At 37.6% G+C, this 27,020-nt stretch overlaps 1 protein-coding gene across 4 annotated transcripts in view; it reads left to right on the top strand.

The window, feature by feature from the left end:
- SPRED1 (sprouty related EVH1 domain containing 1) overlaps window positions 1-27,020 on the top strand; it is a 128,117-nt gene that overhangs the window by 95,187 nt on the left and 5,910 nt on the right. For 2 of the 4 annotated variants that reach the window (XM_064292215.1, XM_064292216.1), the window contains exons 5-7: window positions 16,311-16,469; window positions 17,604-17,672; window positions 26,751-26,852. In XM_064292215.1, the coding sequence (XP_064148285.1) occupies window positions 16,311-16,469; window positions 17,604-17,672; window positions 26,751-26,852 (330 nt within the window). The remainder of the gene's footprint in view (window positions 1-16,310; window positions 16,470-17,603; window positions 17,673-26,750; window positions 26,853-27,020) is intronic. The other 2 variants (XM_010598325.3, XM_064292217.1) reach the window with 2 other exon arrangements.

The raw sequence follows: 27,020 nt of genomic DNA, 5'->3' as shown, positions 1-27,020 counted from the left end.
AAGTTCCTGAGCAGTATGTAGACCATGGTATCACTTCTTTCCATATTTGATTATATATTGGGAAACATACATTATGAAAAAGTTTGCAGAACAACACTAAATTTTCTCTGTCTCAGCATTAATACTGGGAAGGGGTCAAAGGAAGGAGAGAAGCATAGTCTGTTTGCATTTTCTCTACAGCTGTCATCTGTCCTTAGGTTGTGTTGGCGAGCCACAGCTGGAATTATTTTATTGCTTTACCCAGCATCCTTATGCCTCTCCACACAAAAATGTTACAGTATCCTGGAAAAAGAAAAAATTAAACAATCTCTTAGAAACTTCAGGAGAATAATTATACCAGCTGCAGAGAGTAAATCAGATTTCCACTGGATGTTAAATATTGACGTGGGTTACTTTATAGATCCTCCAGATAAGCTTATTCCCACACCATGCTAAAAGCATTGAATGTGGGTGATGATAAATAACTGCTTTAGATGATTTTTTAAAAGCGGGAGACCATATAGATGTTTGTATAATCCTTATGCATCTCGTATATGAAACTTTCTTCTCTTGTGGAAAGTTTTTTGTCATTTTCCATCACCTAACTTTAGGTTATAGCCATGTTTCCATAGTAATTGTTACTTTTCAGGATTTATATAATCCAGTAAAAAACATTCATATTTGGCTAAGCCTCAGCACTTTACTCAGTTGTATCTAAATTAAGGACCTTTTTTTTTTTTTTTTTCCTTTCAAAAATGCTGCAGATAATCTTTTTGAAAAATAGTAAGGAAATATTTTTTCTCATTAGCTTGGCAAAGATTAGATGAATGACAAGGCCTAGTGTAGGCAGAGTTCTGAGGAAGTGGTCCCTCTGTCATACTATTGAGGGCTTTGGACTTACTGGAGAGTAGCATGGTAATACAATTGAATATACGCATCCATTTGGAAACCCTGATGACATAGTGGTTAAGTGCTGTGGCTGCTAACCAAGAGGTCAGCAATTCAAATCCACCAGATGCTCCTTGGAAACTCTATGGGGCAGTCCTATATGGTCACTGTGAGTCAGAATTGACGGCAGTGAGTTTGGTTGTTTTTTTTTTTTATATGCATCCATTTATTTGATGATTCTAATTATAGGAACTAATCCAAAAGCAGTAATATTATGAGTGCACAAAGATGTATGCATAAGGAATTGTGTTGCAATGTATATAACAAAAAGTTGGAGACAATCTAAATGCTCACAGAGTATTGGCTAAATAGCTTATGACATACACAAATACTGGATTTCTGCAGACACCTCAAAGCATAATGTAGATCTTTACATATTAACATGAGGAAAGATCCATGGTAGATTAATAAGTGAAGAAACAAGTGTGTATGTATGGACCATTTTCTAAATGGAATGAATTATACATAGGGTAGTAAACATAGATATATGCATATATATGCATTGGGAAGTATAGAAGGATGTATGTCAGATAGTAATGGGGGCTATTTCATGTGTGCCATCAGAATGTTCATAACAGCATTGTTTGAAATAGCAAAAAATTAACACAACTCAAATATCCTTGGAAGAATGGATAAATAAGTTGTATCTTTATCCTGGTTCTTCCGCTTCTTAACTGATGTTAGGTAAATTGCTTAATCCCTTCAGCTTTAGTTTCCTCCTGTGGAGAAGGGCGATAATAATACTGTCTACCTGGAAGAGTCATTGTGGGGATTAATTGAGCTAATGCATGTAAAATAACTTGGAACAATCTCTGATAAATAGAAAATACGCAGTGGGCATTAACTACACAAAAGTGAAAATGAATGCCCTCTTGCTATATGCATCAGCATGAGTTTCACGCCCACCCCAAAAAATTGAGCAAAGAAAGCAAACTGCAGAGTGTCTCAAATGATATCATTCAAATAAAATATAAATTCATCTGAAACTAAATACTATTGTGTAGGGATAATAAAATTCCTGGGTGGTGCAAACACCCAGGCACTTGGCTGCTAAAGGTTTAAGTCTACCCAGAGGCACCTAAGAAGAAGAATCTAGTGATTTACACCCACTCCTCACTTATCAGACGTTAGGTTCCAAAGACCAGGTTGTTATGTGAAAATTGGCATTATACAAAAATGGAAGATGACTACATCATTACATAACTGCCAAACCACTGAGAATCATGGCCCAGCCAAGATGGCACAGCCAATGTTATTCTCACCTAATGTCTCAGTGTTCAGTATTGCCAAACGAACATCGTTAACATGCACAAAAGAGTCAGATAGTAGGTTTTTTTGCTGTTGTCATAAATGCAGTATGTCAGTGTTATGGATTGAATTGTGTCGCTCCAAAATGTGTATCACCTTTGCTAGGGCATGATTACCAGTATTGTGTAATCATCTGCCATTTTGTTATCTGATGTGATTTTCCTATGCATTGTAAATCCTACCTCTGTGATGTTAATGAGGTAGGATTAGAGGCAGTTAATGAGGAAGAACCCGATCTATAAAATTAGGTTGTGTCTTAACATCAGTCTCTTGAGATACAAAAGAGAGAAGTAAGCACAGAGACATGGGGACCTCATACCACCAAGAAACAAGAGCCAAAAGTCGAGCGCGTCCTTTGGGTCCGGGGTTCCTGCACTGAGAAGCTCCTAGATCAGGGAAAGATTGATGACAAAGACCTTCCCCCTGGAGCTGACACCCTAAATTTGGACTTACAGCCTCCTAGACTGTGAGAAAATAAATCTCTGATTGTTAGAGCCATCCACTTGCGGTGTTTCTGTTCCAGCAGCAACTAAGACGGTCAGATAACGAGATAGTGAGGAGTGAGTATACTTCCAAAAATCAGCCATAGAAAACCATGCTGAGCCACAGTTCTACTCTGACACACATGGGATCACCATGAATTGTAGTTGACTCTACAGCAACTGGTTAGGGATAATGCTTGTATAGCAAACCTTTAAAAAGGGGTAAGAAAATGAAAAAAATAACAAGTGCAAGATAGTGATTACCCGGTAGGGGTGTAAGAGGTAGAGGTGGAGGGAGCTGACATGGAGAAACATAGAGGAGTTGCTAGTTGTATTGGTTATTTTCTCTTTGTTGAGTGACAAGTACACACATGTTCAATTGTTATTTTTTTTAAGATTATACGTCTTTTTTTAGATTTAAATAAACTTTATTTTAGAACAATTACAGATTTACAGAAACAATGAGACACCAGTACAGAGAGCTCCCATATATATCTTTTTTTATGAATGAAGTTTTTTAATTAATATGAGTGCAAAACAAGGATGCTAAGGCTTTTAACCCAGTGCCACTTTCAGGAGTGTGAGGTGCTCTCAGTTCTTCTTAAAAACATAAGTAACCAGTGTGTCAACAGTTGTTATTTCGAAGTAGCTTTCATCTTGCTCTTTCTACTTAACTGTATTTTACATATTTTCTACAGAACCTAAATGTAGTCTGTTGCTTGTATAATCAGAGAGGAAAAGGTGTTTTCTTCTGTGAGCCTGGTAGAACAGCTACTATTCCCTCAACTCAGACGGTCTTGATACTAACCTCCTTTATTATTATTATTATTATTATTATTATTATTGTGATTTTGGAGAAAGCTTATATGGCAAATTAGGTTCTCATTTAAAAATTTCTATACATATTATTGAGTGACATTGATTATACTTTTCACAATGTGTCAGCATTCTCATTATTTCCATTCTGGTTGTCCTGTTTTCCATTAATCTAGCTTCCTTGTCCCCCCTTACCTCCTCATCTTTAGTCTAGTGTATATGTTGACTATTAGGTCTCATTTAGATGATTGTTCGGAGGAGCACAATACTCATGTTGTTGTTAGGTGCCGTCGAGTCGGTTCCGACTCATAGTGACCCTGTGCACAACAGAACGAAACACTGCCTGATCCTGTGTCATCCTTACAGTCGTTGTTATGCTTGAGCTGATTGTTGCAGCCACTGTGTCAGTCCACTTCGTTGAGGGTCTTCCTCTTTTCCACTGACCCCGTACTCTCCCAAGCATGACGTCCTTCTCCAGGGACTGATCCCTCCTGACAACATGTCCAAAGTATGTAATAAGCAGTCTCGCCATCCTTGCTTCTAAGGAGCATTTTGGTTGTACTTCTGGTGATATTGTTTGTTTCATGAGCAATTCTGTTTTTTTGGCTGATAAGTGACTCCAGGGGTGGTTTGAGTTCCAAGTTTAAAGGGAATGTCTCGGAGTTCGTCTAGTCTCTACTGGTCCACTATGTCTGGCCTTTTTTAGGAGTTTGAGTTTTGTTCTACATTTTTTTCTCACTCTATCCAGGACCATCTGTTGTGTCCCTGGTTACAACTGTCAGTGGTGGTAGCTGAGCACCATCTAGTTCTTCTGGTCTCAGGGTAGGTACAGTTGTGGTTCGTGTAGACTATTAGTTAATTTCTTCTTTGAGCCTTTGGTTTCCTTCTTTCTCATTTGCTCCAGACGTGTAGAGACTAGTAGTTGTATAGTAGATGGCTGCTTGCAAGCTTTTTTTTTTTCCTTGATTTTTATTGTGCTTTAAGTGGAAGTTTACAAATCAAGTCAGCCTCTCATACAAACGTTTATACACACCTTGCTTTATACTCCTAGTTGCTCTCCCACTAATGAGACAGCACACTCTTTCTCTCCACCTAGTATTTCTGTGTCCATTCAACGAGTTTCCGTCCCCCTCTGCCTTCTCATCTCCCCTCCAGGCAGGAGCTGCCCACATAGCCTCATGTGTCTACTTGATCCAAGAAGCTCACTCCTCACCAGTATCATTTTCTGTCTTATAGTCCAGTCCAATCCCTCTCTGAAGAGTTGGCTTTGGGAATGGATCCTGCCTTGGGCTAAGAGAAGGTCTGGGGACTATGACCTCCGGGGTCCTTCTAGTTTCAGTCAGACCATTAAGCCTGGTCTTTTAATGAGAATTTGGGGTCTGCATCCCACTGCTTTCCTGCTCCCTCAGGGGTTCTCTGTTGTGTTCCCTGTCAGGGCAGTCATCTGTTGTAGCCAGGCACCATCTACTTCTTCTGGTCTTGGGCTGATGTAGTCTCTGATTTATGTGGTCCTTTCTGTCTCTTGGGCTCATAATTACCTTGTGTCTTTGGTGTTCTTCACTCTCCTTTGCTCCAGGTGGGTTGAGACCAATTGATGCATCTTAGATGGCCACTTGCTAGTGTTTTAAGACCCCAGGAGCCATTCTCCAAAGTGGGATGCAGAATGTTTTCTTAACAGATTTTATTATGCCGATTGACCTAGATGTCCACTGAAACCATGGTCCCCAAGCCCCCTGCTGACAAGCTTTTAAGACCCCAGATGCTACTCATCAGACTAGATGTAGAACATTATCTTTGTGAGCTGTGTTATGCCAGTTGACCGAGTTGCCCCCTGAGACTATGGTCCTAAGCCCTCAAACCCAGTAACCCAGTCCCGCACATGTTTGCTTATGTCTAGGAAGTATCCATAATTGTGCCCCCATGTGCTTTAGTTTATGTATGAATATACCTGCAGCACACACAAACACGTATATACATTCACCTGTAGAAACACCTATACTTGGGTACCTGTATATTCATATGTGCTTCCAAAACCAAAAATAAAAACCTGTTGCCATCAAGTCTATTCCAACTCATAGCAACCCTCAAGGACAGAGTAGGACTGCCCCGCAGGGTTTCTAAGGAGCAGCTGGTGGATTCCAAACTGCTGACCTTTTCATTAACAGCCAAATACGTACCTATACGTATATATGCATACATGTCTACTTGTTTAACCACACATATTTTTTGGTTATTATTACTGTTGTTGCCAGATCATTTTATTTTTTATATCGTTATAATCACGTGTACATATACACACACACACAGTCAGCCCTCCCTATTCACAGGTCCTGCATTCGTGAATTCAACCAACAGTACATCAAAAATATTCAGGAAAAAAAGTTCCAAAAAGTAAAACTTGAATTTGCCACGCACCGAGCACTACACTGAATCCACACAAATGAAATGATCTGTAGCTGTACCCTGCTGTAGCTTCCCACCATGTCACAGATCCTCAGTCTCTTCAGCACTCTCTGAGCATTGTTCACCTGGCATCTCGTCATTATTCCCTCACAGTACGGGATAAACTATTTACGTAGCAGTTACCTTGTATTAGGTATTTTAATTAATCTAGTGATGATTTAAAGTATATGGTAGGATGGGAGGATGTGCATAGGTTATATGCAAATACTGCGCCATTTTATATAAGGGACTTGAGCATCCTTGGATTATGGTAGCCACGGAGGTCCTGGGACGAATTCCCCGCTGATACTGAGGGACAACTGTATGTATATAGTTACACGTATGTCTGTAGTCATAAAATTCTTCCTTTGGAAAACAAAAACAAAAGTTCTGTTCCTAGCCCCAACTTAATGGCTGCATAGAATTCTATTATATTTGTACTGACAAATTTTTAACCAGTCATTTATTGATAGACCCATAGGTTGTTTTCTTTCTCTGTCTTTCCTGTGTTGTGTTATAAAGAGTGCTGCCATGGGGGGAGGGGGTGTGGGTGTGTGTGGGGGGGGTGTGTGGGTGTGTGTGTTCAGTTTCCCAAAGTAGAATTGCTAGATCAAAATGTATGGATTTTTTTTTTCCAATGACATTATCAAATTGTACTCTGACCAATAGTACAGAAGCATTCCTATTTCTCCATAGCCATTATTGAGTATTATTACCTATCTTCCCCATCTTTCCTAACCTGAGTAAAAAATTGGCATGTTTTTATGTCTTTAGTTGAATGAAGTTAACATCTTTTCATATATTGTTAATTTCTTTATGAAGTGAAACTGGACTTTATCTTATAAGTCGATTAAGGGTACAAGATCCATTTCTGTAGACTGTAAATCAGGTTATCTTGTAAAAGGGTTCCTCAGGCAATATTGAATTATTTCCTTCTCCTCTTCAGTGTGTGCCCAGTCCCCCTTCCAGAGCTGTGCTAATTGAAAACCATAGAAGGGTTTTGAGTAGAAAAACCAACAAATTTGCATGATGCATAATAGGAAACAAAGTTGGAAAGAAGGAGATGAGTTAAAAACCTATTGAAGTAAGACAAGCAACAACAACAACAGAAGATAATGAAGGCATGCATGAGTCCGAATCGACTCGACAGCACTGGGTTTATGGGTTTCATGGAGAAGACGAAATGGATTTGAAAAGCACTCAGATAGTTAACTTATTTAGATAATTTTACTGACAAAGAGAAACTCTGCATGAATCTAGAAGGGATTGGGGCAAGGGTATAGAATGTCTCTTTATTAATTCAGGTGGAGAGGGAAGAATATTTAAGCTAAAAAGATACGTGGTTCATGTTGAGTTACTTGAATATTTTGATGAGTATGTTTGCATTTCATTGTAAAATATAATGATCCTTTATCAAAAATAAAAGGGAGAAGTATATACATACCTAGATTTTAAAAGAAATTAACCATATAAAAGAAAACAAGCTATAGAAAAATTAGAAAATAAGTACTAACATTCATTTCCTTTTCATCTTTTCTCTTTTGTGGCTCTTATAATACTGTAAATAAAATTTTCTGTACTGACTTTTTAACACTAAATGTTTCCCCGACATAGTGTTTATTATTCATAAACCTAACTTCAGATGATTACATGATATTCCATTTAGTGGCATACATACCATAATTTATTTAACCATTCCCTTATCATGGGACATTTAGTTTTTTTCCTGGCTTTTTACTATTAAAATCATGCTGAGAAAAATATTTTGGCCTAAATGAATAACTTTGTGAATCAGAATTATCATAAAGCAGGTTCTTATGAGGTGATGGTCAGGTATATCCCTGTTCTCCAACTTCCCCATTATCTCTGACACCAGCGGTTCACCCCACAGCACTTACTATCTTTCTTTGCTGTGTCTGGCAATTCCCTGCAATGTCTCACAGAGCTCACAGTTCTCCTTATGGCTGTGTGGCTTACTGGGATAAAAGATAAAAATCAGGAATAAAAGGATAGAAGCAGGATACACCTCAGGATCGACAACAGGAAGAGGCACACGGGCAAGGTCTGGAAGGGTCCCTGGGGTGAAGAGCATATCCCTCCCCTCATCAGTCAGGAAACTCTCAGCCAGGACAGCTCTTGGAGCAGAAATGCCCCTGTCAGTACAGCCTTTGAGGCAGAAAAGGTTTCCTGCCCACCACTCCTCCTGGTGGTCACCACTGCGGCCTGGCACAGCTCTCAGCCAGCAGCCTTTAATCAATTCTTCTCTCTGTCAGTATGGCTCTATTCTGCTGTGAGCTCAGCTCTTCATCAGTGTAGCTCTCAGCTCAGCTCTGCTTTGCTCTGAGCTCATTCCTCAGGTTCTAGGGTTTTTATAAGCCAGTCCATGTACTCTTTGTCACTTAGAAGGTAGGGCTCCCCCAGCCAGACCGGCACTTCAAGGGTGGTCATTCACTCAGAAAATCTCCTAAATTGTTTTTTCTAAAACCAACAGCAAAGGTGACAACTCCTCAAAGAAAAAAACTTCCAGGCTGTCAGTTCTGACTCACAGCAACCTTATAGGACAGAGTAGAACTGCCTCATAGGGCTTCTAAGGCTGTAATCTTTACAGAAGCAGACTGCCACATCTTCCCCCTGAAGCTGCTGGTGCATTTGAACTGCTGACCTTTCAGTTAGCAGCCAAGCAGTTAACCACTGAGTCACCAGGACTCCTTAACAACTCCTCAGGGGTCATCAATTACTTAAAAGAAAAACCCCCTAAGTTGCTTTTTCCAAAAACCATGGGCAAAAGGCCACATAAGGGCATTCATTGTACCACAATGCCTGAAGTGTTTTCCATTTTCACTAGATTCAAGAAATAGTCAAAATGTGTGAAGATTTTAAAAGTTTTTGACCATTTTGCTAAAATTGCTTTTCAGAAATGGTTGTTCCAGAGTTTACTCTTGTGGATAGAATTAGTAGTGAATGAAAATGCCCGTTTTCCTTACCACTGCTTTTTAAAATTTTTGTCAGTTTAATAGATATTTAAATTTTCTTACTTGCTACAAGAGGCATAATTAAGTAGTAGGAAAATACTTTTTTCTAATTTAAGATTCTCTAAGGTATTACTATCTAATATGTTCCTCACAATTCATGGATAACGTGTCCCTGTTTTTTTATATTCTGAGTTCTCAAACAGTGATTTTTTTTTTTAAATTCAAGATGATTTTTTTAGCTATATCAAACAACTGAAAGATGTTTTAGTTACTTTATTAGCTGAAACTCATTTGTTATTGTTAGGTGCTGTGAAGTCAGTTCCAACTCATAGTGACCCTTTGTACGACAGAACAAAAACATTGCCCAGTCCTGGGCCATCCTCATGATCATTGATGTGCTTGAGCCCATTGTTGCAGCCGCTGCGTCAATCCATGTCCTTGAGGGTCTTCTTTTTCACCGACCCCCTGCTTTACCAAGCATAATGTTCTTCTTCAGGGACTGATCCCTCCTCGTAACATGTCCAGAGTATGTGAGATGAAGTCTCATCATCCTCACTTCTAAGGAACATTCTGACTGTACTCCTTCCAAGACAGATTTGTTCATTCTTTTGGCTGTCCATGTGGTATATTCAGTATTCTTCACCAACACCACAACTCAAAGGAATCAATTCTTTGGTCTTCCTTATTCGTTGTCCAGCTTTCACATGTATATGAGATGATTGGAAATATCATGGCTTGGGTAAGGTGCACCTTAGTCCTCAGAGTGACATCTTTGCTTTTCAGCACTTTAAAGAGATCCTTTGCAGCACATTTGTCCAATGCAATGTGTCATTTGATTTCTTGACTGCTGTTTTCATAAGTGTTGATTGTGAATCCAAGTAAAGTGAAATCTTTGATGACTTCAGTCATTTCTCTCTTTATCATGATGTTGCTTATTAGTTCAGTTGTGAGGAATTTTGTTTTCTTTATGTTGAGGTGCAGTCCATACTGAAGGCTGCGGTCTTTGTTCTTCATCAGTAAGTGCTTCAAATTCTCTTCACTTTGGGAAACAAGGTTGTGTCATCTGCATAACACAGGTTGTTAATGAGTCTTTCTTCAATCCTGATGCCCCATTCTTCTTCAGTTAGTCCAGCTTCTCAGATTATTTGCTCAGCATACGTATTGAATATGTTGAAAGGATGCAACCCTGATGCACACCTTTTCTGACTTTAAACCACGTAGCATCCCGTTGTTCTGTCCAGACAACTGCCTCTTAATCTGTGTACAGGTTCCTCATGAGCACAATTAAGTGTTCAGGAATTCCCGTTCTTTGCAACGTTATCCATAATTTTTTATGATGCACACAGTCAAATACCTCCGAATAGTCAATAGAGCACAGATAAACATCTTTCTGGTAGTCTCTGCTTTCAGCCAGGACCCATCAGACATCAGCAATGATGTCCCGGTTCCACATCCTCTTCTGAGTCCGGCTTAAATTTCTGTCAGTTCCCTGTTGATGTGCTGCTGTAGCAACTTTTGAATAACCTTCAGCAAAATTTTACTTGCGTATGATATTGTTCGATAATTTCCTCATCCTGTTGGATCACCTTTCTTTGGAATATGCATACATATGAATCTTGGTTGGCTAGAGGCTGTCTTCCAAATTTCTTGGCATAGACAAGTGAGCCCTTCCAGCGCTGCATCCATTTGTTGAAACATCTCAGTTGCTATTCCATCAATTCTCGGAGCCTGGTTTTTTTTTTTTTCAGTGCCTTCAGTGCATCTTGGATCTCTTTCTTCATTACTGTCGGTTCTTGATCATATACTCCCCTCTGAAATGATTGAACATCGACCAATTCTTTTTGGTACAGTGGCTCTGTGTATTCCTTCCATCTTCTTTTGATACTTGTTTAGTATTTTGCCCCATCTATACTGTAACTCAAGGCTTAAGCTTTTTCTTCGGTTCTTTAAGCTTGAGAAATGCTGAGCGTGTTCTTCTCTTTTGGTTTTCTAACTTTTTTAACATGTCATTAAATTATAGAACGATATCATTTATATCACACGCAAGCAAAATTTTGCTGAAGATCATTCAGAAACAGCTGCAGCAGTATATCAACAGGGAATTGCCAGAAGTTCAGGCCAGTTTCAGAAGAGGATGTAGAACCAGGGATATCATTGCTGATGTGAGATGGATCTTGCCTGAAAGCAGATAATACCAGAAGGGTGTTTACATGTGTTTTATTGACTATGCAAAGGCATTCAGCTGTGTGGATCTTAACAAATTATGAATAACATTGTGAAGAATGGGAATTCCAGAACACTTAATTGTGCTCATGAGGAACCTTTACACAGATCAAGAGGCAGTTGTCCGGACAGAACAAGGGGATACTGAGTGGTTTAAAGTCAGGAAAGGTGTGCATCAGGGTTGTGTTCTTTCACCATACCTATCCAATCTGTATGCTGAGCAAATAATCCGAGAAGCTGAACTATATGAAGAAGAAAGGGACATCAGGATTGGAGGAAGACTCACTAACAACCTGCATTATGCAGATGACACAACCTAGCTTACTGGTAGTGAAGAGGACTTGAAGCACTTACTAATGAAGATCAGAGACCTTCAGTATGGATTACACCTCAACATAAAGAAAACAAAAATCCTCACAACTGGACCAGTAAGCAACATCATGATTAATGGAGAAAAGATTGAAGTTGTCAAGGATTTCATTTTACTTGGATCCACAATCAACACCCATGGAAGCAGCAGTCAAAAAAATAAAAAGATGCATTGCATTGGTTGAATCTGCTTCAAAGGACCTCTTTAAAGTGTTGAAAAGCAAAGCTGTCACCTTGAAGACTAAGTTGTGCCTGACCCAAGCCATGGTATTTTCAATCACATCATATGCATGTGAAAGCTGGACAGTGAATAAGGAAGACCGAAGAAGAATTGATGCCTTTGAATTGTGGTGTTGGGGAAGAATATTGAATATACCATGTACCGTCAAACGAACGAACGAACAAATCTGTCTTGGAAGAACTGCAACCAGAATGCTCTTTAGAAGCAAGGATGGCGAGACTACATCTTACATACTTTGGACATGTTGTCAGGAGGGATCAGTCCCTGGAGGAAGACGTCATGCTTGACAGAGTACAGGGTCAGCGGAAAAGAGGAAGACCCTCAACAAGGTGGATTGACATAGAGGCTGCACCAATGAGCTGAAGCATAACGATTGTAAGGATGGCGCAGGACCGGGCAGTATTTCTGTTGGTAATGGGGTTGCCATGAGTCGGAATCGACTTGGCAGCACCTAACAACATAACAACAACTTTCTCTTCTCGAGCCAGCCTTTGAAATCTTCTGTGTGGCTCTTTGACTTCATTTTTTCTTCCATTCTCTTTAGCTACTCCACATTCTAGCGCAAGTTTCAGAGTTTCTTCTAACATCTGTTTTGGCCTTTTCTTTCTTTCCTGTCTTTTTAATGACCTCTTGACGTCATTCCACAACTCACCTGCTCTTCAGTCATTACCGTCCAGTGCATCAAATCTGTTCCTGAGTGGTCTCTAAGTTCAGGTGGGATATACTCAAGGTTATACTTTGGCTGTCTTGGACACAGTACGACAAACTGACAGATTGCGGGGGGGGAGGGATTCATTTAGATGTGTAGTTATAAATTCACTGTGATACGAACTATTTCTGGTTAATAGGTTAATTCTGGCTATTTTGGCAAAGATTTTTAAATAGAACTAAATCATCCGTTACCTAAATACTACATACATTTTCATTTGTTAAATAATGAAATGACAAACATTTTGGATATTTCTCTTCAAAAAATAAATGTAGTTATTTTTAATCCAAAACGAAATGTGTTAATTTATGGAATATAAATAGACTAAAGTCAGTACAGTAAAGCAGTGGGTTACATAATCTTTTTGTTTGTTCAGTTACATATTTTTTTAAGTAAGCTTTGTTTTATGTTATTCTTTTTCCTTGTTTAAAATTAATAATATTTTGGTAAAAATAATAGAGCAAAACATGCACCCACTAAACAATTTCTGTACATACAGTTCAGTGACATTTGTTATGTTCTTCAGTTTGTGTCAACAATCTTGCTGTTTCTACTCAAATTGTTTCATTACCTTTAATTTAGACTCACTGCTCTAGTCTTCTCATCTATACTGTAGATTTACTGTTGTCACTTTAGTCTCATACATATATAATCTTTTAAGAGAGCACAATACTTGAGGCATACGTTCCTTAGTAATTGAACTAAACTGTTGTTTAGTCTGAAAATTACTTCATGGGATAGTTTTTGTTAAAGGTTTAAAGAATATCTCAGGGCAGTCTCACTTTTACAAAAAAATCGGTAATAGGTATACTCACAGAAAGGAGCATTCTTTGATGGTTACCAGGGATAGGAAGGGAAATCTCTTCATAGATAGTAATGGGAAAGGCAATACCCAATATGGGTGAAGTCTGCATAACTTGACAAAGGCAAATGAAGACACTAAGAAGTATGCAAGAGCAAGGGATAATCTTGGTAAATGGTATAACGTAAAATTTTGCAACAACAGTAACATCCAAAAAATATTAATGTGATTACATAGGTAGATATGTATGCATATATGTGTATAGGAAGGCATGTGTAAGTGCGTGTGCATGTGTGCATAGATGAATCTGTAGGCATATATATATACACACACACGTTTGAGTGTGCTACGTATACATACATATAATAGAATACAGCTACAGAGACTTCCTAAACATATCCAGACACCTCACAGGATTGGTTTACTGAGTTAAAAGGCTTGGGACCACAGTCTCATGGCACAGCGCAGCCAGTTGGCATAAACATAGTACATAAAGGTAATGTTTTACATCCTAGTTTTGTGAGTAGCGTCTAGGGTCTTAAAAGCATGCAGACGGCCATCTGTAGTACAACTATTGGTCAGTACTTGTCTGGAGCAAAAGAGAATGAAGGAAACCAAAGCCTTAAAAAAGAAACTAGCCCACAGGACTAATAGCCCACACAAACCATGGCCTCATGTAGCCTGAAACCAGAAAAACTAGATGGTGCCTGGCTACCACTACCCATCATTGTGACCAGGGACACGATAGAAGGTTCCGAATAGAATGGGAGAAAAATGTAGAACAAAACTAAAATTCTTAAAAAATTCCAGACTTACCGGACTGACAGAGACTAGAGGAAGTCCTGAAACTATCACCCCAAAATAGCCTTTGAACTCGGATCTGAAGTCACTCCAGGAGATCTCTTTTCAGCCAAATAATAGATTGGCTTATAAAATAAACAATATCAGCTGTGAGTAATGTGCTCCCTTAAAACAATCAGGTATATGAGACCAAACGATCAACGTTTACCCAAAAGCAAAGATGAGAAGGAAGGGAGGGGCAGGGAAGCTGGATCAATGAAAACAGGACAGAATGGAAATGAGAATACTGATACATTGTGAAAATTGTAACCAATGTCACATAACAATTTGTATAAGAATTATTAAATGGAAACCTAATTTGCTGCGTAAACTTTCCCCTAAAGCACAATAAAACATGTTTTTAAAGAAAGAATATATCTCAGGGCAATAGTTTTTTGGGTTCTTCCAGTCTCAGTGGGTCCACTAAGTCTAGAAGCTCTAAGATTTTGAAGTTTCATTCCACCTTTTTCTCCCTTTTTTATGAGGATCCATCTATTGTGACTGTGATGAAATCTTTGGGTAGTGGTAGTTGGGCACCATCCAGCTCTTCTGGTCTCATGACAGAGGAGGCAGTAGTTCATGAATGCAATTAGTCCTGTATTCTGCCTCCTTCTCTGATTGCTGATCTCCTTTTTCTGTTGCTTCCAGTGAATAGAGGCTAATTGTTCTGTCTTGGCCGCTCACAACCTTCTAAGATCTGAAGCACATTACTCACCAAATTAGGAGGTAGAACACAAACTCTAAAAATAATGTTTATGCCAGTTGACTGGATTGCCCCTCAAAACCATTCCCCTACACTTTTGAACAAAGAAAACTAATCCCATAGGTGTTTGGTTGTATCTGTTATTTTAGAATTCTTAAATGACTTCTCAATTCGATTAGAAATCAGTAATAGGTAACCTGCTCAAAGAAGTTCTACCATTAAAATTAGTATTACCATTGACCCAACTACTAGCATTCATGATTTTATAGTTGTTTTTAATCTCTGAATGTCCTAACCCTGAAATTATGGTTCAGAGAAATTGTCTAAATTTTACACCTTAATTGGATGCGACAAGATTCTAGCCTTGACCCTTTCTTTAAATCAGTTTTTTTCATTGTTTATTCAGTGTGCTTATGATTTCTAATGAGTTGAGCCCTTTATTTTTAAAAATTTCTGGGTCAAATGTATTTCTTGGTTTTTTTTTTTTAATCTGTATTCCAGTTTTGCTCATACATTTTGAATATTTGCTGAATACCAGTGTTTAGTCAACTCCTTCCCAACAATTTAGTATTAATTGTTACAACACATTGGGACAACTGTTATTAAAATTAGCTAAAAATAGCAATTAACTGGTTTTGACATAGTTTTAAGTAAACAAAACCTTCATTGTTTTTTAAGAAGCTTAATTTTCTGTTCCCTTATACAGTAACAACTTTCTGTTTTTAGAGTAGTTTCACGGGTATTATAATCTCACTAGATCCTTATGATAATCTGGGTTCGTGGAGAAAACTGGAGTGCCCGAAAAGCTAAATGTCACAAGGCTACATTATTCCAGAGCAAAGACTAGAACTTTAATATTTCTGTTTATAAATTTAAAGTGTCTTAGTCATTTTATGTGTATTGGCCAGTTTTACAAGTAGCACCGTCAAAATCTTTAAGTCTTTAAAATTGTTACCCCTGTAATGATTAGTCTTAATTATTTTAAAATGAGCCACTGGAAATATTTGTCAGTTTTACTTGGCTGCCACTGTTTCTTCCCAGGTAACCCTCAAGTAATGGGAAGGTAATTGCAAATAGTTATCCAATTTCTTTAAAGATATAAAAACCTTCCAGGACTTCCTGTTTTGGAGTGTACCAAATTTTACTTATTTAACAGAAATTACTGTTTGACATTTTAATTTTTAATGATTGTCATTAATTGAAATTATCTCCCACCTAAGTCTCTTGTACATGAATTGGATCCTTCTAAGTAGTTCTCTTTCTAAGTAATCAGTAAGTTCAGACTAATTTAGTCATTCACCAAGTCATGGACTGTTGCCTTCCTCCTTTTGATCCCCTGCATCACACAACACAGTGCTTGGTAAATGCATATGGATTTGCTAAATACTAATTGAGTAAAGTATCTTGAATATGTTGTTTAGTTGTTGTTTTTTATTCTGACAACTAATGAATTGGGTGGGGTGATATTCCCATTAGGCACCTGAAGAGGATACTTCGAGTTCTCTAGTGAAAGACCACCTTTTCCAGCAGGACACAGTTATTACCAGTGAACCTTATAGAAGCTCAAATATAAGACCTTCTCCATTTGAAGATCTGAATGCCCGAAGAGCCTACGTGCAAAGCCAAGCCAATCAGGTGAGAACATACATAATTTTCAGCATGTTAGTAAGGTGTGTAGAAATTGGATGTGTTAGAAAAGGACATTAAGACCATCTGCCCATTGCCAGACAAAATAAACAATAAAGCCCAGAAACAAACAGCCAACCCAGGAGAATATGATTTACAGTGAATCAAGTCCGAAATGAGAGAAGAAACAGAGATATATAGACCATAATAAGATAGATTGACATAGTAAGCTGCAACAATGAGCTCAAACATAGCAACAGTTGTGAGGATGGTACATTTCATTCTGTTGTACATGGGGTTGCTATGAGTTGGAAGCCACTCAAGGGCACCTAACAACAACAGCATAGACCATGAAGTCCCATAGAGATGTAATAGTTGGGTCGTAAATTTGAGTTTAAACTTTTTGGTGGCAAAGATGAAAAGGGGAACGTACTATTTACATTCTCATTTGTCTAGGAAGAAGCAGCGTTTCAACCTCTTGGGAACCAAAAGTTTCCCTTGCGTTACTATATAAGAAACGTCTCACGCAAGAGATTATTACATGCCTGTAGCAAATACACTGACACATTTCATAAGGTTGTTTCTAATAGCATACCTCAGAATCTGAGAATGTACTCCTGAATCAATTTGGTGAAGGCATTGCTGTTGGGCACTGACTGTACAGCCTTCTAATATATCCAACTTGATCCAAAAAATGAAACCTGGATTATAGGACATGACCCTATTTTGTGCACAGGTGTTACCTATCAGAAGCCCATTCTTGACCCTAATTAGTCATGGTAGCAAGTGGTGGTGTGTTAAATAAGCCTTCAAAACTGTTACCCTGTGTGAACTCACACCATACCCTGTATCTGTCCACAAAGTCAAAGGCCAATCAGAGTGGTTTAAAAAATGTTTTTAAATAATTTATCCTTTTGGTAGATGATAACTATAAGATGGATTAGAGTCCAGTAGCATACTGACATTGCCTGAAGCCCATCTGATTCTCATTTAACATTTGACCTGAGAAAATCAGATATGCCGTTTGCTGGGGAAGAAATTTTCATACACTAGATAGTGAAACAAATCAAATGAACTATGAGAGGAAGCATTCTGTTTCCTCTCATAATTATTAACATTAATTATGTTTATACTCTGTGTCAGGCCCTGTGCTTAGAATTGGGATCCACAGGAAAATACACCATGGTCTGTTCTACAGGAGTTCCTGGTGAGGTAATAGATACGTGCTCATAGTGTTATCGGAGTGGAGGGGACATCGAACTCATTCTTTGACAGATTAGGGATTTTTTCTAGATAAGCCTAAAATGAGAAAAATTGCTAACCGATTGAAGAGTAGGTGATGAGATTAGAGGGTCAAGGTTTATTTTTTTTCTCCATCTGGATAACCAGTTGATCCAGCACCATCTATTGAAATCCCGTGATTTCCAAAACCACCTCGCTGCAGTATCAGCTTTGTCATGTGACTAGATATTTGTGGATCTGTTTCTGACCTCTGCTCCATTCGCTTGTCCTGTTTGTCTTGTTTTTATGCTGATAAAATTGCTGTAGCTTTATAATAAGTCTAGATCTGGTAGTTAAGTCCTCCAAATTTATCCCTCAAGATTTTCTTTGTTCTTCTTAACCTATATAAATATTAGAATCAGCTTATCAATATCCACAAAACTTCTAAAATTTTGATTGAGATTGTATCACCTGCTTTTCCGCAATAATTGAGATGAACCTTTTTTTTTTTTTTTTTTCCCTCCTTTATTCTGTTGATTGGTAAGGTAGAATAACTGATTTGCAGTCTTGGAATAAATCCACCTTGGTTGTCATGTAATATTCTTTATTCACACCCACACACACATATGTATACATGCACATGTAAAACTGAATTTGGCTAATATTTCATCTAGGATTTTTGTCTGTGTTCCTGAAGGAGATTGGCGTATAGTTTCCTTTTCTTAAAATCACATCAGGTGTTATCCAGGTCATGGTAGCTTCATAAAACGACTTAGGTAGTGTTTCTTTTTTGTGGCTTTCGAAAGAGCTTAAGATTGTTATTTGTTTCTTAAATGTTTGGTGGAATTCCCTGATGAATTCATCTGGCCCTGGAGTTTTCTTTGTGAGATGGTTTTTAATTATAGATTCAATTTCTTTAACAGATATAACACTATTCAGATCTTCAAATTCCTTTTGTGTCAGCTATCACAAGTTGTGTTTTGTAAGGATTTTTTCCGTTTCATCTAAATTTTCAAATTTATTGGCATAAAGATTTACTGACCTAATTTTTCATTTCTGATATCAGAAATCTGTGCCTCCTCTCTTTATTCTTGATCCTTCTTGCTTAGGGTTTTATAAAGTTTATTAGCCTTTTCAGTGATTTAACTTACGGATTTTTGCTTTTCTCGTTTTTTCGTTTCATTGATCTCTGTTCTTACCTTTTATTTTCCTCCTTTCTTAGAGTTTAGCTTGTAGCTTCTCATGGTGAATGCTTCTTGTGGATGCTTAGATCCTTGAGTGTTTTTTTTTAGCCCTTTTTTTTTTTCTAACCAGTATATTTAAGGCTATAAATTTCACGTAAGCACAGCTTTAACCACGTTTTACAAGATGTTATATTTTTTATTTCCTTTTCATGGAATACTTCAAACATACCAGAAGTAGAACAAATATGTAATGGAGTGAACTACCATATACTACCCTGCTTAAGCAATTATCATTGGCAAAATGATGATTATCCTGCATTTTCAGTATTATCCAGGACCGTGTTTGATTTCTAAACATTTGGGATTTTCTAGTTACCATTTTATTACTAGTATCTGGTCAGAGAATACACTCTGTATGATTTCGTTTCTTTAACATTTGTTGAGACCTGGTTTACGACCATGATGTGTACGCTTGAAAAGAATGTGTATTGCTCATCATTGGATATGGTGTTCTTTCTGTATATTAGGTCAAATTTGTTGAATAATTTATATTCAAATCATCTGTATTCTTGATGGAGGGTTTTTGTTTGTTTTTTTAATCGGCTTGTTAGTAACTGAGCAAGGTGTGTTTAAAAATCTCTAGTTAAGATTGTGGAGCTGTCTCCTTTTGGCTTCATCAGCTGTTTTCTGTATTTTGAGGTTGTGTTATAAATTGCATGTAATTTTTAGGATTGTTTACACTTTTTTGTTGAACTGACCCTTTGTCATTATGATATATTCTTCTCAAAAGTCTACTTTATCTGTTATCAGTATAACTACCTCAGCTTTCTTTTGGTTAACATTTACACAGTATATATTTTTCTATCCTTTTACTTTCAACATTTCTGTGTTTTATATTTGAAAGATGCCTTTTTCAAATAGCATATAGTTGGGCTTTATTTTCTTTTGGCTTCCTTCCTTTGGCTTATTTAATTTTATTTAATTACTTAATTTTCTACCCTCTATTTTTTTATTAGCTTATTAGTAATGAAATTTTTCAGTATTCTTAGTGATTATTCTGGAGATTACCACACCTTTGACTCCTTAGGCTCTACCTTAAATTAATGTTTTTACCATTTCCTGGACAATGTATGGATCCTTTGATACCTTTATTCCATTTATGCCTCCCTTAACTTGTTGTTGTTGTCATGAATTTTAACTTCATATATATGTTTAAAGCATCACAAGATATTAAACAATATTCATTTAGATTTACCCACCTATTTATGCTTTTCGATGGTCTTTAATCCTTTACTATTATCCTTCCATCTAGGATCAGTGTACTTCTCTTTCTTTTATTACTGTCGATGAATCTCAGGTTTTGTTTGTCTCAAAACAGTTGTTTTTTTAATTAAATATTTTATTGTGCTTTAAGTGAAAGTTTACAATTCGAATCAGTTTCTCATTAAAAAAACTTATACACACATTGTTATGTGACCCTAGTTGCTCTCCTACAATGTGACAACACACTTTTCCTGTCTACCCTGTACTTCCAGTATCCATTCAGCCAGCTCCTGTCCCCCTCTACCTTCTCATCTCGCCTCCAGACAGAAGCTGCCCTCATAGTCCAGTGTAATCTTTGTCTGAAGAGTTGGCTTCAGGAATGGTTTTAGTTCCGAGCTAACAGAGAGTCCGGGGGCCTTGTCCTCTGGGGTCCCTCTAGCCTCAGTCAGACCATTAAGAATTTGAGTTCTGCATCCCACTTTTCTCCTGCTCCATCAGGGATTCTCTGTTGTGTTCCCTGTCAGGGCAGTCATTGGTGATAGCCAGGCACCATCTAGTTCTCTGGTCTCAGACTGATGGAGTCCCTGGTCAAAACAGCTTTTATTCTGTCCATTTTTTGAGAGTTTTTTTTTTTTTTTTACACTATGAAATCCAAGTTATTCTTTAAACACTTTAAAAATGTCTCCCATTGTCTTCTAACTTCTGTCATTTCTATTGAGAAATATCGTTGTATTCGTCTTCGGTTTTCAGCTGTTTTATTATGCTGTGCCTTGGTATGATGTTACTTATAGAGCTTCTTGAATCTATGGCTTGATACCAAGTTCGAGAACGCTGTTCCTTTGCTAGTGTTGTTAGGCATACTGCAGGTACAAACTTTTTTGTCCCTGATATTCATATGGAAGAGTTGCTTTAGGTATATAGGAGTGGGTCTCTAACAAAGATAATGCCATAAAAGGCTCTGAGACAGATTATAGGATTGATGTGTACCATGCAAACAGCAGTATATGTGGAACATTTGAAAGATTATGGAAGTAGTTGTGATTGGACGAATGGAAATGGAGAACTTAGGATGGTAATGAGGTGTTAGTGCTGATGCATTTCGCGAAGTACAACCTATGTCACTGAACAGCCTTAAATGGGAAACTAATTTGCTCTGTAAACCTTCACCGAAAGCACAACAAAAATAAAAGAAATAACTGTGATTGTTTCTTTATAAATTGACTTTAACTACATGTTCTATATAACCTAGTTACTGATTTTTAGTGTACCACTTCTCTGTACGTTCTGGGTGCAATACTTTTTGAGTGTTATTTGTGGCCAGTATCTCATAGTTTGTGGTTGTTTTTTACTCCCTTTGTGGTGTCTGATGAACATATGGTCTAAATTTTAAAGTAATTGAATTTATCATTCTTTTCTTGGTGGTGGCTTTTTACAAACTCTTCCCCTATCCTCATCTCAGAGATATTCTTCTAATTTTATTGTAACAGGTTTTACAGTTTTGTCTTCACTTGGATCATCACCTTAATCACACTATTGTGTGATAGGATCCAGTTCTATGGGTTTTTTTTTTTCTTTATGCATAACTAGTACTTCTTCCAGCACCATTTACTTTGAATCCTTTCCTCCGTTGATTTGCAGTGCCATATCTGTCATATCCACCACTCATCTGTCAGTTCATCATACTGTGGTGACGTTTTTGCTGTGATGCTGGAAGCTGTGCCACTGGTATTTCAGATATCAGCAGGGTCACCCTTGCTGGACAGGTTTCAGTGCAGCTTCCAGTTAAGACAGACCAGGAAGAAGGTCCTGACAGTCTACTTCTGAAAATATTGACCAGTGAAAACCTTACAATTAGCAGAACACTGTCTGATATAGTGCCGGAAGATGAGCCCTTCAGGTTGGCAGGAACTCAAGATACGACTGGGGAAGAGCTACCACCTCAAAGTAGAGTCAACCTTAATGACATGGATGGAGTTAAGCTTTCGGGCCCTTCGCTTGCTGATGTGGTGCAACTCAAAATGAGAAGCAACAGCTGTAAACACCCATTAATAATCGGAACATGGAATGTACGAAGTATGAATCTAAGAAAATTGAAAGTGGTCAAAAATGAACACATAAACATCAATATCCTAGGCATTAGTGAGATGAAATGGACTGGTATTGACCATTTTGAATTGGACAATCATATGTTCTGCTATGCCAGGAATGCCAAATTGAAGAGGGATGGTGTCACATTCATCACTGAACATTTCAAGGTCTATCTGGAAATACACATTGTCAGCAGTAGGCTAATATCCATTCCCCTACAAGAAAGACTAGTTAATATGACTGTTATTCAAATTTATGCATCAACCACTAATCCCAAAAGAGAAGAAATTGAAGATTTTCACCAATTTCTGCAGCCTGAAATTCATTAGACATGCAATTAAGATGCAGTAATAATTAACTGGTGATTGGAATGCAAAAGTTGGAAACAATAAAGAAGGCTTGGTAGTTGGAAAATATGGCCTTGGTGATAGAAACAATGGCAGAGATTGCATGACATAATTTTGCAACACAAATGACTTATTCATTGCAAATACCTTTTTAACAATATAAACGGTGACTTTTTTCTTTTTTTTTTTTTTTTTAATACTTGTGGGCCTCGCCAGGTGGAATACATAGGAATCGAATTGACTGCATCTGTGGAAAGAGACAATGGAGACACTCCATATCATCAGTCTAAACAAGGCCAGCAGCTGACTGCTGAAAAGACCATCAATTGCTCATGTGTAAGTTCAAGGTGAAGCTGAAGAAAATTAAAACAAGTCCATGAGAGCTAAAGTATGACCTCGAGTATATCCCACCTGAATTTAGAGACCATCTTAAGAATAGATCTGACAGGTTGAACACTAATGATCAAAGACCAGATGAGTGGTGGAAGGACATCATACATGAAGAAAGCAAGAGGTCATGAAAAAGACTAAAAAAGAAGGAAAAGACCAAAGTGGATGTCAGAAAAGGCTCTGAAACTTGCTCTTGAACATTGAATAGCTAGAGCAAATGGAAGAAATGTTGACATAAAAGAGCAGAAGAAAAGGTATCAAAGGGAAGTTGGATAAGACAGAGTATTATAATGAAACATGCAAAGACACGAAGTTAGAAAACCAAAAGGAAAGAACATGCTCAGTATTTCTCAAGCTGAAAGAACTGAAGAAAAAGTTCAAGCCTGGAGTTGCAGTTTTGAAGAATTCTGTGTGCAAAATATTGAACAACACAGGAAGCATCAAAAGAAGATGGATTAGACAGAGTTACTGTACCAAAAAGAATTGGTCAGAGTTCAGCCAGTTCAGGAGATAGAATATGATCAGGAAAATGGTATTAAAGAAAGACGTTCAAGGCTCCAGGAATTGATGGGATACCAATGGAGATGTTTCAACAAATGAATGCAATGCTGGAGGCTCTCACTTGTCTATGTCAAGAAAATTGGAAGGCAGCTACCTGGAAGAGATCCATATTTGTGCCTATTTCAGAGAAAGGTTATCCAGCAGAATGTGGAAATTAGCAAACAATATCATTAATATCACACACAAGTAGAATTTTGCTGAAGATAATTCAAAAACGGTTGTGGAAGTACATCGACAGGGAAATGCCAGAAAGTAAAGCCAAATTCAGAAGAGGATAATGGAACGAGGGATATTGTTGCTAATGTCAGATGGCTCTTGGCTGAAAGTTGATGATACAAGAAAGTTGTTTACCTATGTTTTATTGACTATGCAAAGTCATTTGACTGTGTGGATCATAACAAATTATGGATAACATTGTGAAGAATGGAAATTCCAGAACACTTAATTGTGCTCTTGTGGAACCTGTACATAGACCAAGAAGCATTTGAACAGAACAGGGAGATACTTTGCGGTTTAAAATCAGGAAAGATGTGCATCAGGCTTGTATCCTTTCACCATACCTATTCAGTCTGTATGCTGAGCAAATAATCCAAGAAGCTGGACTATATGAGGAAGAATGGGGCGTCAGGATCGGAGGAAGACTCATCAACAGCCCGGGATATGCAGATGACAAAACCTTGCTGAAAGTGAAGAGGACTTGAAGCACTTACTGATGAAGATCAAGACTATAGTCTTTAGTATAAATAAAAGTCCTCACAACTGCACCAATAAGCAACATCATGATAAACGGAGAAAATCGTGAAGTTGTCAAGGATTTCATTTTACTTAGATCCACAATCAATGCCCTCGGAAGTAACAATCAAGAAAGCAAACAATGCGTTTCATTAGGCAAATCTGTCGCAAAAGACCTCTTTAAAGTGTTAAAAAGCAAAAATGTCACTTTGAAGACTAAGTTATGCTTAACCCAGGCCTTGCTATTTTTTCAGTTGCCTCATATACGTGGGAAAGTTGGACAATGAATAAGGAAGACCAAAAAAGAATTGATGCCTTTGAATTATGGTGTTGGTGAAGAATATTGCCAGAAGAACAAACAAATCTGTCTTGGAAGAAGTATGGCCAGAATGCTCCTTAGAAGTAAAGGATGGCAAGACTTTGTCTTACGCACTTTGGACATGTTATCAGGAGGGACCAGTCCCTGGAGAAAGGACATCATACTTGGTAAAATAGTAGAGGGTCAGTGAAAAAGAGGAAGATCCTCAGTGAGATGGATTGACAAAGTGGCTGCAACAATGGGCTCAAACATAGCAAGATTGTGAGGATGGCACAGGACCAGGTAGTGTTTCGTTCTGTTGAATGTAGGGTTGCTATGAGTCAGAACCAACTCGACGTCACCTAACAACATCTGTCATATATTAAGTTTTTATAGATGTTTGGGTCTCTTCAATCTGATCTCTTGATCTGTTTGTCTCTCATGCACCATTGGCACATTGTCTTCTTTACTGTAGAATTACTGTGGCTCAGTATAAGTCTTAGTATCTGTAGAACAAATTCCCACAACTTGTTTTTCCTTTTGGCTGTTTTGGCTGTTTGCCCTTCAAAAAACATTAGAATCAGCTTGTCAAGTTTGATGAGAAAGCCAGTTGGGTGTTTCATTGGAATTGCACTGAATCTGTACATTATTTGGGGGAGAACTTAAGCTTCTCATCCATGACATACTTGCGCTTGTGCATTAATGACAGATGTATAAGGATTTTGTTGCGGTTTCATTTCTAACAGCAAAAGGATGAGAAAAGCCTAGATACATATCAGCCAGACTAGTCAAATAAAAGTCATCCATGTAATGGAATACCAAGCAGCTATTAAGAGAATAAGGTAGAGCTTTCTTTATGTACAGTGGAGCCCTGGTGGCGTCAGTGGTTAAGCAATTAAGCTTTTGGCTAACCAAGAGGTCAGCGGTTGAAATCCACCACTCCTCCTTGGAACCCGCATAGGGTCACTATGAGTCGGAGTTGACTCGACAGCACCTTTTTTTTTTTAATGTATAAACAAGAAGGGAGTCCATAATGCATCATTATGTTTAAAAAAAAAAGTGAAGGCACAGTACAAAAGGTCCCATTTGCGGTTAAAAAAAATAATTAAAGATCCACATGTATGCTTGTCTCTATATATGTGTGTATGTATGTACATGCACGGAAATTTTTGGAAGAGTACACAAACTGTTGTTTATGACAGTTCCTGCTGGGAGTGGGACTGGAGGTCCTGAAGGGAGGAGATTGTGCAATGTACATGCATTACTTTTTATTTCCGAGGTAATAGTTTTTATTAAGTGTAAAAATGCGATTTGCGTCAAAATGCCCCAGAGAAATATTCAAGAAAGATTGCTGAAATGTTGGTAATTGTTAATGCTAAGTCATAGATGGGGGGAAGATTCATTATATTATTATTTCCTTTTGTGTATATTTGACTTTTTCCATTACAGAATTTTAAAAATTAAACATTGGAAATTTCTAACTATAATCTAGTTCCTGAATGGGCTTTTCAATCAGAAAACTAGTAACTAATCCAGGATAGAAATGTCCCTGTGATTGTTTTTTAATTGAGATATAATTTATACACTATAAAAATCACCATTTTAAAGTGTATAATTCAGTGGCTTTTAGATTATTCACAAGGTTGTGCAGCTATCACCACTTTTCTAATTACAGAACATTTTTATCAGCCCAGAAAGAAACCCCATTTCTGTTCCCCATCGCCCCAGCCCCTGCTACTGCTAATCTGCTTTCAGTGTCTATGGATTTGCCTGTTCTGGGTATTTCATATAAATAGAATCATATGGTATGTGGCCTTTTGTGTCTGGCTTCCTTCACTTAGCATAGTGTTATCAGAGTTTATCCATATCAAGCATGAATTAGTAGTTCATTCCTGTTTATTGCCAGATAATATTCTATTGTATGGATATACCACAATTTGTGTATCTATTTACCAGTTGATAGACATTTGGGCTGTTTCCAGTTTTTTGACCATGTATTACTTTGTAAACAAAATTTTACATATATAAGAAAAGGCCTAAGGTGAGTTTTTTTGTTTGTTTTTTTAAGATAACTCAAAATAATGGTTTTTATCACAACCATTTTAAAATAGGCTATGAAGTATTTGGAATGTAGACTGTATACGGTTTGATGAAGTATAAGAAATTCATTCTTTAATCACTTAAGTAGAAATTGTTCATATTTTAGATAACATTCAGTCAGCCAGGCCTAGACATTCAGAGCAGAGGTATGGAATATGTACAACGGCAAATATCCAAGGAATGTGGAAGCCTAAAGTCCCAAAATAGAGTAAGTAACTTTGGTTTCTCTTCTGATAAGGATTATAATTAGCATATAGGTGAAACTCTCTAATCCTTCTAATTCTCCATATGTTGAATTATACTAGAAGAAATTTCAGCATATAAATTTACTGCATATATGCTTATGAAACTTATTTAGAATGAAGGTTGAAATATT

Source organism: Loxodonta africana, chromosome 10 (assembly GCF_030014295.1).
Source record: "Loxodonta africana isolate mLoxAfr1 chromosome 10, mLoxAfr1.hap2, whole genome shotgun sequence".
NCBI classification, from domain to species: domain Eukaryota; kingdom Metazoa; phylum Chordata; class Mammalia; order Proboscidea; family Elephantidae; genus Loxodonta; species Loxodonta africana.
This window is presented reverse-complemented; position numbering and strand designations above follow the sequence as displayed.